The 17,578-nt window shown below is 40.8% G+C and overlaps 1 protein-coding gene across 1 annotated transcript; it reads right to left on the bottom strand.

Annotated features, from left to right (window-relative positions):
• Window positions 1–14,556: 14,556 nt before the first annotated feature.
• LOC149160659 (uncharacterized) lies at window positions 14,557–17,269 on the bottom strand. The gene is made up of 2 exons (XM_089434675.1): window positions 17,036–17,269; window positions 14,557–15,876 (listed from the first exon to the last, which is right to left on the bottom strand). The coding sequence occupies exons 1-2, from the start codon at window positions 17,267–17,269 to the stop codon at window positions 14,557–14,559; spliced, it is 1,554 nt and encodes a 517-aa protein (XP_089290801.1).
• Window positions 17,270–17,578: the final 309 nt, after the last annotated feature.

Raw genomic sequence — 17,578 nt, 5'->3', positions numbered from 1 at the left:
TTATTATTCATAAACCAATTGAATGTTCACTTGCCTCTTCGAGGGGGAAAACTACAACAGATCAGAGCTCAATTACAATAATACTCGATCATATTTCCCTTACTAAATAAGACTATTTATAGCTAAATGACATCCAAAACCATAACTACTAGTGATCGCTTGCATAACAAGGTTTAACCACTTTATTTATTAACTATGGCCCGTATACAACTAACTGTGGTCCCTTTTCTCTGATGCGGGTCAACCACTTACAATTATGAATACCAGCTTTATTGACTCTCTAACTAACTATGACTCTGACTCGGCCCATTGGGCTTAGTGAATAAATAAAGGGGTTAGTGTTGGACCCTAACATTTCCTCTGTGGATACTATTCACACTTTTGTTGAAAAGCCCACTTGTCTTTTTAGTTAGAGTCATTGGGTGGCCAACACTTAGTAAAGATATGATCCATTGCAAAAGGTTAAAAGATGGTTGTTGCACATTTTTTTAAAGAGATACCGTTGAAAACATTCTTAGGGATGAAAAGTTGTAGTCTTTAAGGAAAACATAATTTCCAGGGTGCATAGTTGTAGCCTTGAAGGAATGTATAATGTCTGAGTACTCCATTCTCTTTACTTCTTCCATATATTAGAAAAGGGCCATCTTTGGAGGCAAATAGATACTCAAGAATGCAACTCTAACCATGTAAGACACCATAAAGTGAACTTCCATCTCATTTTTGTCTACGAGATGATGTATAACATTATTTAATGCCATATAGCCGACTGAATCATTCAGGGAAAGTTTATATTTTAATGCCATATAGCTGACTGCATCTAGCAATAACAAGGATGGCGTGAGAAAATGGTTTTGGTTTTGCATGTAGATGCGAATTCAACCTCCACAAGTCATGCATTTTTTCTCCATGCATTCTATATATATATCTATATATATATATATATATATATATATATATACACATGGTCGTGTTTGTAACAACCCCGAGTTAAAAGTTCATGTAATAAAGTTAATAAAGGCAAAATAAGACCAAGGCCATGGGACACTTATTCCAAGATGAATGTTGAGTAAAACATCCTAGTGGGTGTTCATTTGGTTTATTATGGCTAAGGGACATTGGAAAAGGCAATGGAAAATGATTTGAAAAGGTAAGAGGCATTAATTGGAATTTTATTTATGAAAATAAATGAAATTAACAGAAAACGAAGGTGAAAGGTCACATGTTGCATGTGAGGAGGAAATTGAAGGAAAATAATGGAAATTGAATGAAATAGAGGCCTCATTAATAAAAAGGCTTCTGAGGATCAATTCACAACCTTTTGTCAGTTCAATTTTGAAGCTCTCTCTCTATTCTCTTTACTCTCTCATACTCTTGCACACTTAGATCATTCTTGGAGCACTCTAGCTTTGGAGAAAGGAAGACAAATGAAGGACAAGGAAGTAAAGGGAAACAAAGATCAAGAAAGGAAGAGATGGATCAATTGGATACAATAGGATTACTTACAAGTATCGAGTTTCATGTATGATTTCCTTTCTAGTTTTGGCATGCATGGTACATGCATGTGTGTATTTGTTTCTCTTGCTGTCATTGGCATGGGTTTCTCTAGGTTTGAAAATGGTTTCATCCCTGCCTTTCCATATCTAGATAGACATGGTGTGATGGGTTCTTTTACTTGGTTGAGCTGGATTTCCGGATGGTTTCGAAACTGAGTGGGGTGGTCTCACGAAAATTCCCAAAGGCCTAGGAGTCTCTTGACCGATAATTATAGGATACATGGTAAATCTTGAGGGTGGAGTCATGCAAGTTCCTAACGATTTAGGTGGATATATCCAGAGGAACCCATGCTTGTTTAGGGCCTAGTGATCCTTTGGCTAGTATATGGCGGGATTGTGGTAAAGCATGTAGTGTATGTTCCTTTGTTTGGGCCTAGGAATCTCTTAAACGGTAATGGCGGGATACATGGTAAATCCTAGTTGCATAGATGAGAGTTTCGGGCCTAGGAATCCCTTGACCGGTAATGGAGGGATACACATTAAAGCTTGAGAAGCCCTAGTCGGTTTTGTTATGAGCCCCACATTCATGCTTGGAATATGGCACGTGGATGATTGGCTGAAAGAAAGATTTGGTTCAACCCAATCTATGGTTGGGTGGCATGTGGAAGTCCCTAACTTGGTTGGATTTTGCATATTTTAATAAGAGCTCTCTTTCCCTTGTACTTCATGAGTAAATGTACTTTCTATTATGTGGATTTTATGGTTGTTCTATCATTGTTATTATTATGGTTATATGCTAGTTATAAGCATGGTTTTATGACAGACTTCAGTTATGGCTCTCATCATGTTTTGATTAGTAAATAATGATTAATGAATGTATGACCTAATAGATGATAATGCAACGATTTTGAGAGGGCATCAAACCTTCTTGAAGAATTTTAGGTAAGTATGAGGCCCCTATTTTCAGATGTGTATTTATAACCTATACACTACATGTTCATGATGTGTTTGACGAAATTCCTATCATGGTTAGGATGGGTTAGGCTAGGTCCTTGTTTAAGTTTTGCATTAGAGGCCTTGTATTCTTGTTATTTATCACTTCTGAGTGTTTCATCAAGTTATAGGTTGAGGTCTAGATCCTATCCCTAAAAAAGTGTCTTAGATCTCGCGGATGCTAGCACTGAATTGTCTGAAAAAGACTGCAGTCGCTGGGAAGCAGGCCTGTGGGAGTGACTGGAGGGTTTTAATCACATGGAGGCCTTGTCATGGGAGTGACTGGGGGTTTAGTTTAGTGAAAAGCTAAGTTAACTCAGGGGTTCGATACCTGGGGTGGTTGGTTAGCTCCTGCGGGTCTTGTAGCACCTGAGGGAGGTATGTAAAGTTTTGGTTCATCGGTTCTACTTCCTTAACTGCACTTAGGGAGTTGAATCATATCATAGGGACTCTTCGTCACATATTTATCCCAATGGACTGGTAAGCTTGGGTAAGTGTGGGAGGACGGTGTTACTGTGTTAATGCATGATAATGACAGTGGCATGGTGGAATCTCAATTACAAGAGTTTCGCTTTGGAAACAAAGCCACGGGGGAAATAGTTGGAAGAGTGTAGGATATTTATACATTGGAAAGAGTAGAGGAGAAGATATCCTCGACATTGTTGTTTATGGCTTGGAGACTTGGCCTTGATGTCATATATCCTCAAACTAATATGCTAGGCAGTGGCATAGACTTATTCTATGTGTTCTCACCTTTCCTATGTCAGTCCACCTGCCAATTGCACAATATGTTGGGAAATGGTACATATTTTCTTGAGACGTTGAAATCTAGGTCCAAAAGGTGTTTTGCCACATGAATGGTATTGCAGAATTATATTTTATTGGCAACATTTTCTATATATTGATGTACCTCATGCACCGAAAACATTGCTAGCTATCATTATATAGAAATATGAGAGGTGATTATTATAGACATTCCACATTAAGTTTCAAGAAAAACTGATGATGCCATTAGTGAAGTAGCTAATCTGTCAAAATAAAGATAAAACTCGTTGGATTTTATCATAGAATACTGTAGAGTAACTCACTTAAAGAGTCTAAAGATATCAACAAACTCTCTACCTAGAACCTTTCCTTGCATGCATAATCGACGAAGAACATAGTAAAATTCAACAAAAAATGATCATCGCTCACAAGTGCACAACCAAAAAATAACGAGCTTATGCTTTCATTTGCAATAGGTTTAGATTTAAGATTTTTAATTGGAAAAAACAAGGATGGATTCAGAATGGCAGAAATTGAAAAAGAGAACAACTTGCAACACTACTGGCAAAGGACCGTGCTTCTCCTCAAACATACATAGGATGCATGAAAAAGGGTTCAATTTAAAAAAATCCTAAAGTAAAATAATATGAAGCTTTGGGAGATATGCTTGGGAGTGAATACTTCATACATGCCTATGGGCCTATATATTTCTTTCTGTAGAAATTGTGACACGTTGATCAAGTTTTAGTATTGTTGTTCATTCCTATTTCTTTGGCCCACGCTCTCCTAGTTTGGTGTGGAAATTGGATTTCTTGTTTTTTAGGTATTGGATTTTGTGCTCTCTCTCTTCTAGTAGGAAATGCACACTGGAGAATTGTTTGCAACATTGGTATTGGACCAACAAATGCTTGAATTTCCTCAGTTGTAGCTATGGTCTTCATACGATCCAATAATAAAAGTTGATGATGATTTTGGTATGTTAAATGTGGTCATCAACAACAATAGGGACACATACTTTGAGACCTAAATCATAAATTTAATAGTGACCTATTGATGAAAGTGATGGCTAATTTATTTCCCGATAGTGCATGATAACCTCAGTAAATCTGTTATTTTTTTTACTAATTTCTTCAATACTAAAGGATTGCTCTTATGCTCAAAAGGAGAAATAATTTTGTGTTGTACCATAATATGTTGTGATATTGAGCTGGCGAGGAAAGTGATTTACTGAAGCTTGTGATCTTTATTGTACCCATTTCCATTGATGTCAAAGGGGGAGGTAGGCAAAGGAGAGGATCACAGTGTTTCCATCAATGCCAAAGGTGTTGGGTATGGAGCATGATTATTTAGAGGTCTTTGTTTCAGCTGGATGTATACCCCAAGAAGTTTGTACACCCCTCCACGCGGGGGGGGGGGGTACAGGGGGGACTTGTCCCCCCCCCACGGGAGCACGGGGGGGGGGGGGGGGGGCGATCCCCCCCCCAGCTGGGGGGTCCGGGGGCCAGCGATCCCCCGGCGAGGGTTTCGAGGGCAGCGCCCCCGAAGCTAAAAACAGATGTAAAATTGCCTTGTAAAAGTATAGTAATTTCTAGTCAATCTGGGCCGTTCATTAGGCAGATGATTTGATGGTAGAACTTACGTTTAGTTTAGGGTTTTTTTCCCTTGAAAGCAACCCCTCTATTTGTATGAGGGCATTGTAATGAGGCTGTATAATAGATGTGTATTCTCCAAGCGAGAAACAGAGAGGTGAGACTGTGAGAGAAAACAAAGGATATTACAGTGGATCTGTTGTAGGTTGTTTCTCTTCATTTTGCTGGATAATAGAAAGGAAGGACTGAATATTCGGGGTGGACGTAGCCCAAACTAGGTGAACCATGTATACTTGTGTCTCTCTGGTTTTATGCGTTTTCCGTGTTTATATTTATGCAATATTCTATGTGTTCCATTGCTCTGTAATATATAATTTTCTAACAACTGGTATCAAAACCGAAGGTCTATTTGGCTAATAAACTCGCAGGAAAGAAGGGTTCCACGTTCGAGTGGGAGCAATGGCGGAAGATGGTAAGTTTAGGGTTGAGAAATTTAACGGCCAAAACTTCTCTCTGTGGAAGATTATCTGTATCAGAAAGATCTATACCTACCATTGGGCAGAAAAACAAAGATGCTGATGGGTATGACAGATGAAGAATGGAACCTTCTCGATAGAAAGGCACTTGGAACAGTACGGTTGTGCCTAGCAGCGTCGGTCGCCTTCAACATTTCGAAGGAAACAATGACAGAGGGTTTGATTAAGGCGTTGGCGAAACTATATGAAAAACCCTCGGCCTCAAACAAGGTATTTCTTATGAAACAATTATTTAATATGAAAATGTCGGAAGGTGGATCTGTTGCAGACCATTTAAATGACTTTAATACTGTTACAAGTCAGTTAATTTCTATAGGGGTAAACTTTGATGATGAAGTTAAAGCTCTGTTATTCTTGTGCTCATTGCCAAAAAGTTGGAATGGTTTTGTAATGGCCATTAGTAACTCCGTTTCTGGATCTAGTACTTTAAAGTTTGATGATGTTGTCGGTACTATCCTTAGTGAGGAAATGCGACGGAAAAGCTTCGGTGAGACATCGGGTAATGCTTTAAGTGCAGAGTCTAGGGGAAGAAAAATGGAAAGAGGAAAGAGCTCATGATATCGCAGTAAATCAAGGAAAGATAGATCCAAGTCTAGATCGGGGATAGTGTGCTAGAAATGTGGAAAGAAAGGACACCTAAAGAAAGACTGTAGATCTCGGAAGAGAAAAGAAGGAGATGCACAACAAGAAAAAAATCATGAAGCAAATGTGATAGGTGAGGTGTTACAAGATGCTTTGATTCTTTCTTTCGAAAATATTACTAATTCCTGGGTGGTAGATTCAGGGGCCTCATTCCATGCCACACCTGATAAGAAATATTTTCATGACCATGTTCAAGGAGATTTTGGACAAGTCTGTTTGGGTGATGATAAACCCTGTAAAATTGTTGGAATGGGTAAGGTTATTGTAAAACAGCAAAATGGAAACCAATGGCTACTAAAGGAGGTAAGGCATGTTCCAGATCTGAAGAAAAATCTGACTTCAACAGGGCAGTTAGGCGGTGGAGGTTGTGTGACAACTTTCACAGATAAAGCTTGGAAGGTCACCAAAGGAGCCCTGGTAATAGCAAAAGGCGAAAAGGTTGGTACATTGTATTTATGCAATGGTATTTCTAAATCTGCTAATGCTTTAACTTCCAAAGGAGCAGATGCAGCATTATGGCATCATAGGCTCAGACACATGAGTGAGAAGGGGATGAAGATTATTCACTCAAGGAATTTGTTGCTAGGTTTGAAGAATGTTGATTTGGATTTTTGTGAGAATTGTATTTATGGAAAACAGAAAAGAGTTAGATTTCTCAGAGTTAGGAAAGAAAAGAAGAGCGAAAAATTAGAGCTTGTGCATACAGATGTATGGGGACCTACTCAGGTATCATCTCTCGGTGGCTCTCGTTATTATGTTACTTTTATTGATGATGCAACTAGAAAAACTTGGATTTATTGTATTAAGAATAAATTTGATGTATTTGATACTTTCAAGAAATGGAAAGCTTTGGTTGAGATTGAGATAGGAAAGAAATTGAAGTGTCTCAAATCAGACAATGGAGGTGAATATTGCAGCAAAGAGTTTGATAGGTATTGTTCAAAGCATGGAATTCGCAGAGAGAAGAGAGTTCCAAGAACACCACAAGAAAATTGCAAGGTGCAAGGTGCATGAGATTGCATGCATGATTGCCTTTACAATTTTGGGCAAATGTTGTAGATACTGCTGTTTATTTAATAAACAAAGGGTCTTCAAGTTCCTTGGATGGTGGTGCTCCAGAGGAAGCATAGACAAGTAAAAAGGTAAAGTACTCATTTTTAAAGCCTTTTGGTTGTGAGGCCTTTGTCCATATTAATAAAGAAAATAGAACAAAGCTTGAGGCAAAATCAAAGAAATGTACCTTTATTGGATATGGTGTTAATGATTTTGGTTATCGCTTATATGATTATGAAAATCAAAAAATCACTAGGAGCAGAGATGTAATATTCAATGAAAAGGTCTTGTATAAGAATCAGTTGCAGAAAAAGAAACAGGAAAAAGAAAACAAGGAATACATAGTTCTTGATGAGATCACTGAAAAAGTAAAGGTGCCTGAAGATAATAATAATCAACAACCACAACAACAGCAACCACCACAACAGCAATAGGCACCCCAAACACCTGAAAGTGGTGTTAGAAGATCTACCAGGATAAGTATACCCCCTGAAGGATACTCTCCTTCATTATATTATTTATTGTTGACTGATTCTGGTGAACCCAAATGTTATGAAGAAGCAATGTAGGTTGAAAGCAGGAAGAAGTGGGAGCTAGCCATGGAAGAAGAGATGGACTCCTTAATGCATAACCAGACTTGGGACTTAGTCAGGTTACTTGAAGGAAAAACTACATTAAAGAATAGATGGGTTTACAGGCTGAAGGAAGAAGATGGAGGAAAAAAAAGGTACAAAGCTAGACTTGTAGTGAAGAGGTTTGCACATAAGAAAGGTATTGATTTTGATGAAATATTTTCTCCTTTTGTTAAAATGACTTCAATCAGAACTATTTTAAGTCTAGTAGCAATTGAAGATTTGCATATTGAGCAGTTAGATGTAAAGACAACCTTTCTCCATGGGGATTTGGAGGAAGAGATATATATGTAGCAGCCATAAGGATATGAGGTAAAAGGGAAGGAGAAACTAGTGTGCAGGTTGAAGAAGAGCTTGTATGGCTTAAAATAGGCTTCAAGGTAGTGGTATCTAAAATTTGACAAGTTTATGTCTGAACAAGGTTATACTAGATGTCACTCTGATCATTGTGTTTATCTGAAAAAGCAAAATGATGGCAGCTATATTATATTGTTATTGTATGTAGATGACATGCTTGTTGTAGGGTCTAACATTCAGGAAATAAATGCACCATGCTCAAAAGAAAATTGGCAAATTCATTTGCAATGAAGGATTTGGAAGCTGCAAAACAAATCCTTGGTATGAGAATAACTAGAGACAGGAAAAATCGCAAATTAACATTGTCTCAGAATGAGTACATACAAAAAGTGTTGAAAAGATTTAATATGCACAATGCAAAACCAGTTAGTACACCTTTTCTAGTCATTTCAAACTTAGTAAGGAAATGTGCCCAAAGACCCAAGAAGACATGGATTATATGTCTAAAGTTCCATATGCATCAGCAGTTGGAAGTTTAATGTATGTGATGGTTTGCACAAGGCCTGATATTGCACATGTAGTGGGAGTTGTAAGCAGGTACATGAACAATCCAGGAAAGGAACATTGGATGGCGGTGAAATGGATTCTCAGATATTTGAAAGGTACCACAAATCAAACATTATGCTTTGGTGGTTCAAACATTTCTCTACAGGGGTATGTTGAGGCAGATATGGTAGGTGACAGAGATAACAGGAGGAGCACTACAGGATATGTATTTACTGTAGGCGGAACAACTGTCAATTGGGTTTCAAAAATCCAAAGTGTTGTTGCACTTTCAACAACAGAAGCAGAGTATGTTGTTGCTACAGAGGCTAGTAAAGAAATGATTTGGTTACAAAGGTTTATGGGTGAATTGGGTAAGGAGCATGATATGGGCACGTTATATAGTGATAGCCAAAGTGCCATTCATCTTGCAAAGAACTCAACATTTCATTCTAGGACTAAACACATACAACTCAAGTACCATTTCATATGATCAGTGTTGGAAGATGGAGAGTTGAAGCTAGAAAAGATACACACTAGCTAGAATCCTGCAAATATGCTAACAAAAGTTGTAACCAGGGAGAAAATGAGAATATGCTCAGTTTCAATTGGTCTTCAAGGATGATGATGAAGATGAGAAACAGCTAGGTCCAAAGAGGAGTCATTGTCCAGCAAATGAAGCAGCGGTGGAGTTGCTACAATCATTCTCCAAGTGGGAGATTGTTGGGTATGGAGCATGATTATTTAGAGGTCTTTGTTTTAGCCGGATGTATACCCCAGGAAGTTTGTACACCCCTCCACGTGGGGGGGACTTGTCCCCCTGCGGGGGTTCGAGGGGGCTGCTCCCCCTCGGCTGGGGGGTCCAGGGGCCAGCGGTCCCTCGGTAGTGCCCCCGAAGCTAAAAACATATGTAAAATTGCCTTGTAAAAGTATAGTAATTTCTAGTCAATCTGGGCCATTCATTAGGCTGATGATCAGACGGTAGAACTTATATGGTTTTTTGCCCTAGAAGTCAACCCCTCTCTTTGTATGAGGGCATTGTATTGAGGCTATGTAATAGATGTGTATTCTCCAAGCGAGAAACAGAGGGGTGAGGCTGTGAGAGAAAACAAAGGATATTACAGTGGATCTGTTGTAGGTTGTGTCTCTTAATTTTGCTGGATAATAGAAAGGAAGGACTGGTTGTTCGGGTTGGACGTAGCCCAAACTAGGTGAACCACGTATATCTGTGTCTCTATGGTTTTATGCGTTTTCTGTGTTTATATTTATGCAATATTCTATGTGTTCCATTGCTCTGTAATATATAATTTTCTAACAAAAGGGGGAGACTGTTGGCATTGTTGTCATTGATGGAAAAGGAATAACATGAGCGAAAATGTATGATTGGTATTCTTGATATGTTGATTAGTGATGAAGGTAATAGAAAAGGAGAAAAAATGGAGCAACAAAGGAGAAGTAAAGGAGCGACAAGAGATATTCCATTATTGTTGTTATTCATGGATGCATAGTTGATGAGGTGTTGTGATGCTTATTATTGAATTGCTTACATATGCTTATGTTTTTATGTTATTATATTATTGATCATTGGTATGCTTGATGACAAAGTATGTTGCTTAATGATTGATGCTTGTTATGCTTATGATAATTGATAGAAGTGTGTGAGGATTTATGAGCATCAAGGTATGTTTGATATATCATCTTTGCAAAACAACTTGGTATGCTTGATATGTTGTAAGGTATGTTGTAGAGACTATTGATGCCGAGTAGGTGTTCTCACCATATGGTGTGATGCTATGGCTATTTTATGATATTGTGTTGGTAGGATTGTTATGCTTGTGATGATGTGATCTCAGTTGATGTATGTAGAGTTTTCTTGGTTAGATGTTGTAGAGTTTATGTTGCAAATGTTGAAGAAGGTGTGATGCAAAGGGTGAAGACAAAGAGCAACAAAATATGATGGCTCAGTTAATGTATGCACAATTGAACAAGTATTGTTGATGGAATGCTTGTGTTAATGCATGCATTGGAGGTGAAGGAGAGAAACTTGTTGGAGCTTGCTTTCATATAGGGTGTCATTGATGACATGCTTTTCTTGGAGCTTGTATGTTACATATCCTTATTGCTCACACATGCTTATTTGTTTCTAATGATATAATGTTGTATAAATTGTTTTGATGCAAGGTAAAGAAGCAAGGCAAAGACATGATGCAAGACAAAGACAAAGATAAAGGAAAAGGCAAAGGCATGAAGAATATTTTGGTGCAAGTCTATGGCAACTACAAATGTGTGTAAAACAAAGAGATGTTGGCTTGCATATGTTAGGCCTTTGGTTGTTGTAACCTTTAAAGGTGGACTATACTAATGCATGTTTTTTGTTTTTTTTGACAAGTTCAGTTGTTGTATTAATCTCTGAAAAAAAAGTGGGAGTCAGGACTCCTTAAGTACAATAGATGCCGAAGAAGTTCAAGATCTGCGGAGTTACATAGCAGAAAGCTCTCCTTGATCCTACTTGTTCTTGTTTTAAATGATTCTCGACAAGAATAAACTCTTACAAATTGAAATAGCAGAAATTGACAACGACAGTTCATTTCTGATATATGCTAATATGAATTTGATGCTGAGCTGAATAATCTTTCCACTTTTCTACTTGAGGAATTCAAGTTTTCGCTGTTGAAGCAATTCTTCAAAAGATTCTGGGTTGCTTTGAGCACCTCCTCCTGGCTGCCTCTTATCTCGAGTTGAAGAAGATAGATCCCATGCTGGCCAAGATATGAAACTATGGTTGACAGCGTATTATAATTAACAGAGAGGTGTTCCAATAGCATCACTCCGTCGCCAGAGTCCGGTAAAGTTGCCATCATATGAGTTAAATGAGCTGAATAAGGCGCTGAGGGATATTGGTGAGTGGGGCAGGGTAGTCGAGAATCGGCCTTGGGAGAACAGGCGGGATCCATATGGGATCGGAAGAAGGCATGAAATCTTTTCCAGAAAATTGTGAAGGCTGAGGTGTAACAAGAACAGGTGAAGGTAGAGCAAATTAGTGACAGAGCGTTAGAAAGATCGATTCTGCACCTAATTCTGATGGATATAAAGTAGTAGCTGAATGTCTGGAAGGGGTGAGGCCACTTCTTGGCATCAGACCAGGAAGGATTGAAGCAGAAAATAGAGAATCGATTCATGGCAGAGATTGTTGGCTTACCACGTCGTTGCAGCATAGGCTGCCCAAAGATCTTTCGCAGGCCCTGTTTGCACGCCGGTCAGCTTGCTTGTTGAGATTTCGGAGGATATGATGGTATTGCAGGTTGCCCAGTGTTTGATTCAGGAGCTGGCATCTCTGGATGATCTGCTGTAGGAGGTTGTTGGGTGACTTATTTTGATGAATCATAAGGCTTATGACCACCGAGGAATCTCCAAAAACCTTTGCAGTTCTTATCCCAAGCCTGCTAAGCTGAGTTAATCCCTGATAAAGAGCTAACGCCTCTGCCCGATTGTTGGATAAGTTCCCAAGACCCCATTCATAATAGAGAATGCATTCCCCATTAGCATTAAGGATCAGGCCTCCCGCTCCAGCTATTCTTGGATTTGACTTAGATGCTTCGTCAAAAAACAGGAAATATCTGTTGCAGTTCTGCAACCGGTTGGCAAACTCCTCCTCCTTTAGCCTGATTTTCCATTGGTGGATTTCCTGATTGTGCTGGACTTTCTCTGTCTTACCTTTCTGAATGCCATTGTTTTTGTCCAAAATGTAGCTGATGAAATTTCTTTCCTCAACACTGTATTTAGTTACATCAATGCTGTTGTGAGTTTTGACTGAAATGGTTTCGAGCGCAATGTTCTTTGCCTTGTTGCTGACAGTTTTTGATGTTGTGCTTTTGTCCTTGAAAATTCGTCAGTTTCTTGCTAGCCAGATACTCCATAGCATAGTGTAGGGAAGGGTGTTCCAAACTCTCTTCACTAGATTGCTTCCCTTATTTCCCCAGGGGCAGTTCTTTTTCCAGGCGAGGATCATTTCCACTATTGAATGTTGGGAAGTCCATGGGAGCTTATCAACAAGTTCTAAGTTTTTCCAACAGTCCATAGCATAGGTGCAGTCGACAAATAGATGATGCATGGTTTCCTCAGCGCCACAGCAGTTGGGGCAGCGAGATGGCCCATTAATGCCCCTCTTCTGCAGGTTCTCTGCTGTTAATATCTTCCCTTTGAGAAGGGTCCAAGTAAAGAATTTGTTTTTGGGCAACGCCTCAGATTTCCATACAATTCTCCATTGATTCCATAACGGTATGTGGTGGGTGCTGTTGTTGATATACTGGTGGCCTGCCTGAATAGAATAATCTGTTCCTGTGGGGTCCCATTGGAAGCCGTCCTTCTCGTTTTTCTTGATAGGTGCTTTGCCATGAAGCAGAGACAGAAGAGCAGTTAAGCTGTTGTTGATTTCACTTGGGCTAGCAGGGAACGTCCATCCAAGCCAAAGGTGAGACAAAGGGTCCCATCTAGAGATTTGGTCCAGATAGAATATCCCTCTGTTGTTGAGGAAAGTCAAGATAGGAATAGCTTCGTTGTACCTGTTTATTGGCTGCTGTCCCAAGATTTTATCAGCCCCAATGTTTATGCTAGATCCTCCCCTAGGAACTTTGGAAATATTCTGAGTCATCATTGGAATAGCTTTTTTGCACAGTCGCCAAATTTTTGAGGAATCCCTATTGGGTATAGCAGAGTCAAGGAGTTGCTGCCTGGGGAAGTTCAGATATTTGCTTTCCAGGACCTGTTTCCACCACGCCGGAGGGCCAGTGATGAGTCTCCAAATTATCTTTCCTCCAAAGGCAAGATTAGTGAAAGTGGGAGACCTAACACCGAGACCCCCTCTTTCTTGAGTCTGAATGACTTGTTTCCAGCTGACAAGGTTGAATTTCTTCTTGTCGTTTTTCCCCCCCTGCCAGAGAAAATGTCGTAGAAAAACATCCATTTTGTGAAGGAAAGAGGCAGGAGCTTGGAAGAGAGAAAAACAATAAAGGGGAAGAGAGGAAATACCTGATTTCAAAAGGATGAGCCGGCCTGCTGGGTTGAGCCACATTGAACCCCATTGTTGAACTTTCCTCTTCATCTTATCGATGATGCTGTCCCAGGTTTCTGCTTTCAAAGGTCCTAGGCTCACAAGCATGCCTAAGTAAGAGAAATGAGTCCAGTCTAGATTGTAGGAAACTCCAAAGATATTTGCAATGTTGTGAATGACCTAATTAGAAGCGTTCCATCCATATATACAACTTTTTTGCTGGTTTATCAGGCCTCCGGAGTACTCCATAAATCTATCAAGAAGAGACTTGAACCTTCGTGCTATGGTGATGGAGGCTCCTCCAATGAGCAAGGTGTCATCCTGAATGATTGATGTTCATAGTTCCATTTCCAAATTTTATTCCTGAAATGAGACCCAGTCTTCTTTTATGGTTCAGAGCTTGACTGAAGGATTCCGCCATAAGAATGAAGAGATAAAGGGAAAGGGGGCAGCCGTGTCTGAGTCCCCTGGAGGATTGAAAGGCATCGCCTGGCCTTCCATTGACCAGAGGGTAAATCCAAGGTCCTGAGATGCAAGCTGAAATGAGACTGAGGAAGGGCAACTCAAACCCCATCTTTCTTAAAACTGCAAAGAGGAAAGAGTGTCTAACTCTATCAAATGTGTTGGCTAGATCAAGTTTGAGGATGAATCCTTTCTCGTTCCTGGATAGACTCGAGTGAACAGCTTCCTGTACAAGTAGAATAGAGTCAGTTATTTGCTTGTTGGGCAAGAACCCTCCTTGATTTTCAGATATCAAAGAGGAGAGGAGAGGTTTGAGTCGAGAAGCCAAGATTTTAGACAGGATTTTATAAAAGGCGTTGCAGAGAGATATGGGCCTAAACCGGGAGAAGGAAGAAGGTCGATTTTCTTTAGGGATGAGAGCAAGAAATGTTGCATTAGTATAACCCCGTATCTTGCCCTTCCGCTGGATCCACCTGATCATCTTGATTAGGTCCTTTTTGATTAAACCCCAGAATGCCTGTAAAAACATATGGGGAATCCGTCAGGCCCGGGCGCCTTGTCAGGATTCAGAGTCCAAATCGCACTTCTTATTTCCTCCTCTTCAATTTCTTTATTCAGGCTATCGTTCATATCCTTGGTAAGACCTTTGGGGAGGTGTTGGAGAAGGTCCTCGTAATCCTCATCTCCTTTGGTTTCAGTGAGCAGATCTCTGTAGTACTCTGTAGCAGCATTTCTAATGTCCTCTTGGGTGTTTCGTTGGTTGCCGTCCTTATCCAAGATGGAACAGACATTGTTCCTGATTTTTCGAGCTGTGGCCTGCTTATGAAAAAATGCAGTGTTTTTATCGCCTCCTTGGAGCCAGAGCTGCCTGGATTTTAGCCGCCATTTGGATTCTTCCTCCCTGTTTATATGACTCAGTAGAGAGTAAAGGTTCTTTTCTTGTTCCATACTCTGCTGGGAGAGTCCTTGTTCTTCTATCGTCCTCTGGATTTCCTCTAGTTCACCTTTAACTTTCTTTTTGTTCTCCTCAGGTTCCTTATAGCTTACTCTTGCCCATTCTTTGACAGCTTGCTTGACTTTTCTTTGTTTGGTCTCCCATATGAAACCGGGCGACCCTTCTACATGCTGATTCCACGTTCTCTGGACTATTTCTCTAACAGCAGGCACCTCATTCCACAAGGGGCTATATTTAAACGGAATGGGTCCTAGGGGGCATTGGGACTCCAGCGTGAGAGTAATGGGATGATGATCAGAGGCAGAAGAGGGGAGAACGGTGGCATATCCCACGTAGAAAGAGGAAAGATAAGAGATATTGATGAGAAACCTGTCTAATCGTTCCATAATGTTGCCCGAGCCAAGTCTGCGGTTGCTCCAAGTGTACCTACGGTTCTTTGGGGCCACGTCCACTAGATCATGATCTTGCATGATAGCTTCCAGCCGACCTCTGAAGGGATCTGGAGAGAAGGTTCCACCCCTTTTTTCGTTTGCATGCAATATGAGATTGAAATCTCCAGCCACTATGATGTTTGTGTTTTGCTCACTATCGATACTGGCCTGAAGATCGCCCCAGCATATCTCCTTTTCTCTGTAATGATTGGGCGCATACACGTTGTAGATGATTACTGTTTGGTCATTCGTTCTGCTTTCAAACGCTGTTCTGATCCAATGCTGTTGTAGGTTTACTGAGTCACAGGTCCACTTGTTGTGATCCCAAAGGGTGGTAATGCCTCCCGAAGCGCCTCTTGCATCGCTTACGCACCCTTTGTATTGATTTTGCTGGTCTATAATACTTCTCATTGCTTGCTGATCCTGCTTTGTTTCCTGAATCAGTAAGATTTCTGGCTTTTCGCTGTGTATTAAACCTCTGAGGGCGGAGATTTTGGAGGGGTGCCCTAACCCCCTACTGTTCCAAGACAATATTTTCATCATTAGGAACTTGGTGTATGGAGAGGTGCTCGCCTCTCTTGTTCTTTATGATTTGTTTCTTTTTCTTGGTGCCCCTGAATGAAGGACTCTATTGGTGTTTGAGTTCCCATGGCTATGTCTTTCTGGGCGTTCTCGTCCCTGTGTTGCTTTGCTGATTTCCTGCCTGGTCCAGGCTTCTTGTAGGTATCGCTCGCTGTTCCATGCTCTTTAGTGCTGCTTCTGGTGTGTCTAGGATAGGAGGGTTCAAGAGAGACTTGCGAAGAGGTGATTAGAAAGGGGGGGGATCAGATGGCTTGGAAGGGTTCAGGGGGGCTGAGGGGGGTCCATAGAGGGTGGATCAAGGGAGGATAAAACCAGAAAGGGATTAGAGGGGGGGGATTGGAGGATCAAAAGAGAGATAGATAGAAGATGGAGGGGAAGATGAAGATGGTCGAGAGGCAGAGGGCGTTGAAGGAGCAGATTCCTGGGGGGGTTTCTGAGGAGGAACATATTTCTTCTTTTTGACAGTTTCCCATTGGCCCTCTTGGTCCTCACTTTCTGAATCAACGAGTTTGGGACATCTATTGGCGAAGTGTCCATATTCATGGCAGACTTTGCATTTAAAAGGTATCTGCTCATAATCCAGTTGCTGGATATGGCTCCACTCGTCCACTTTCAGTTTTATTGCTTCTGGTAGACCTTTGCCAAGATCCACTTCGACACAAATCCTTGCGCAGGCCTGCATGTTGTCTTTTGGCTCACTGCAGTCGATGTATTTGCCCGCAGCATTTCCGATGACACGAACAGACTCATCTCCCCAGAAATCAAGGGGAAGGTGAGGGAGACAAACCCAGACCAGGGCAGCGCTGGGGACGTCCAGTTCAGGATCAAAATCAGGAGTCCATTTGTTGAGGTAGAGGCCCCTGGAGTCCATGAAATAGGGCCCATTTCTGAAGATTAAGTCCTTATCCTCTTTAGATTCGAAGTGGAAAGTGAACTACCCTTTCCCACAAAAGCTGATGGAGATTTTCCCTTGGATCTTGTCGGCCCAGTTTCTTTCAACCCATCTTTGTACCGTTCTTGGAGAGGGCCAGAGGCCTGTGAATTGGCCTATGAGTCCTTTTTCAGCGAGAGACAAGGCCGCCATGCGCGGCAAGACCGGAGGCAGTTGAACTTCCTGAAGCACATCTAACTTCTTGAGAAATCTTGATAAGGCGGGTCTGGGGCGCTGCGGGGGCAGGGATTTTACCAGTTCTGAAAACGCTTTTTGAGAGTCGACCCCCTCCAGAGACGGATCCGAGGGGGCCATGGCCAAAGGCCTGCGCTCAGGCAGGCGCAAAGCAAGGGTTGCAGTCGCGCGCGCAGCAGGGTTCCTCGGCTCCGTTCGCAGCTCCGATGTGACTATACTAATGCATGCTATTTAAATATGTTGAAATTTAATTTTTTGACATGAAGAATATGAATGCATGTCATTTGGATATGGCAAAATTCATTCTATGTATTTTAATATTCAAGAGTTGAAACAATTTTGGAATTGAAGAGACACCCTTGGAATGCAAAAATACAAGTTTTTTCATTTCAGATTCGTGTGTGTGGAATACTAACAACCATCAAAGTT

This window comes from Pinus tabuliformis, chromosome 5_2 (genome assembly GCF_031772625.1).
Source record: "Pinus tabuliformis cultivar Carrire ecotype Pingquan chromosome 5_2, CPIR1, whole genome shotgun sequence".
In the NCBI taxonomy this organism is placed as follows: Eukaryota; Viridiplantae; Streptophyta; class Pinopsida; order Pinales; family Pinaceae; genus Pinus; species Pinus tabuliformis.
This window is presented reverse-complemented; position numbering and strand designations above follow the sequence as displayed.

What these genes read in the sequence shown, in the direction of transcription:
- LOC149160659 (XM_089434675.1), bottom strand. Translation starts at nt 17,269, where the DNA reads ATGGCCCCCTCGGATCCGTCTCTGGAGGGGGTCGACTCTCAAAAAGCG. An exon ending in TCTGGCCCTCTCCAAGAACG is followed by an intron (nt 15,877 to 17,035) that starts GTACAAAGATGG and finishes TTACTGATTCAG; the next exon opens with GAAACAAAGCAGGATCAGCA.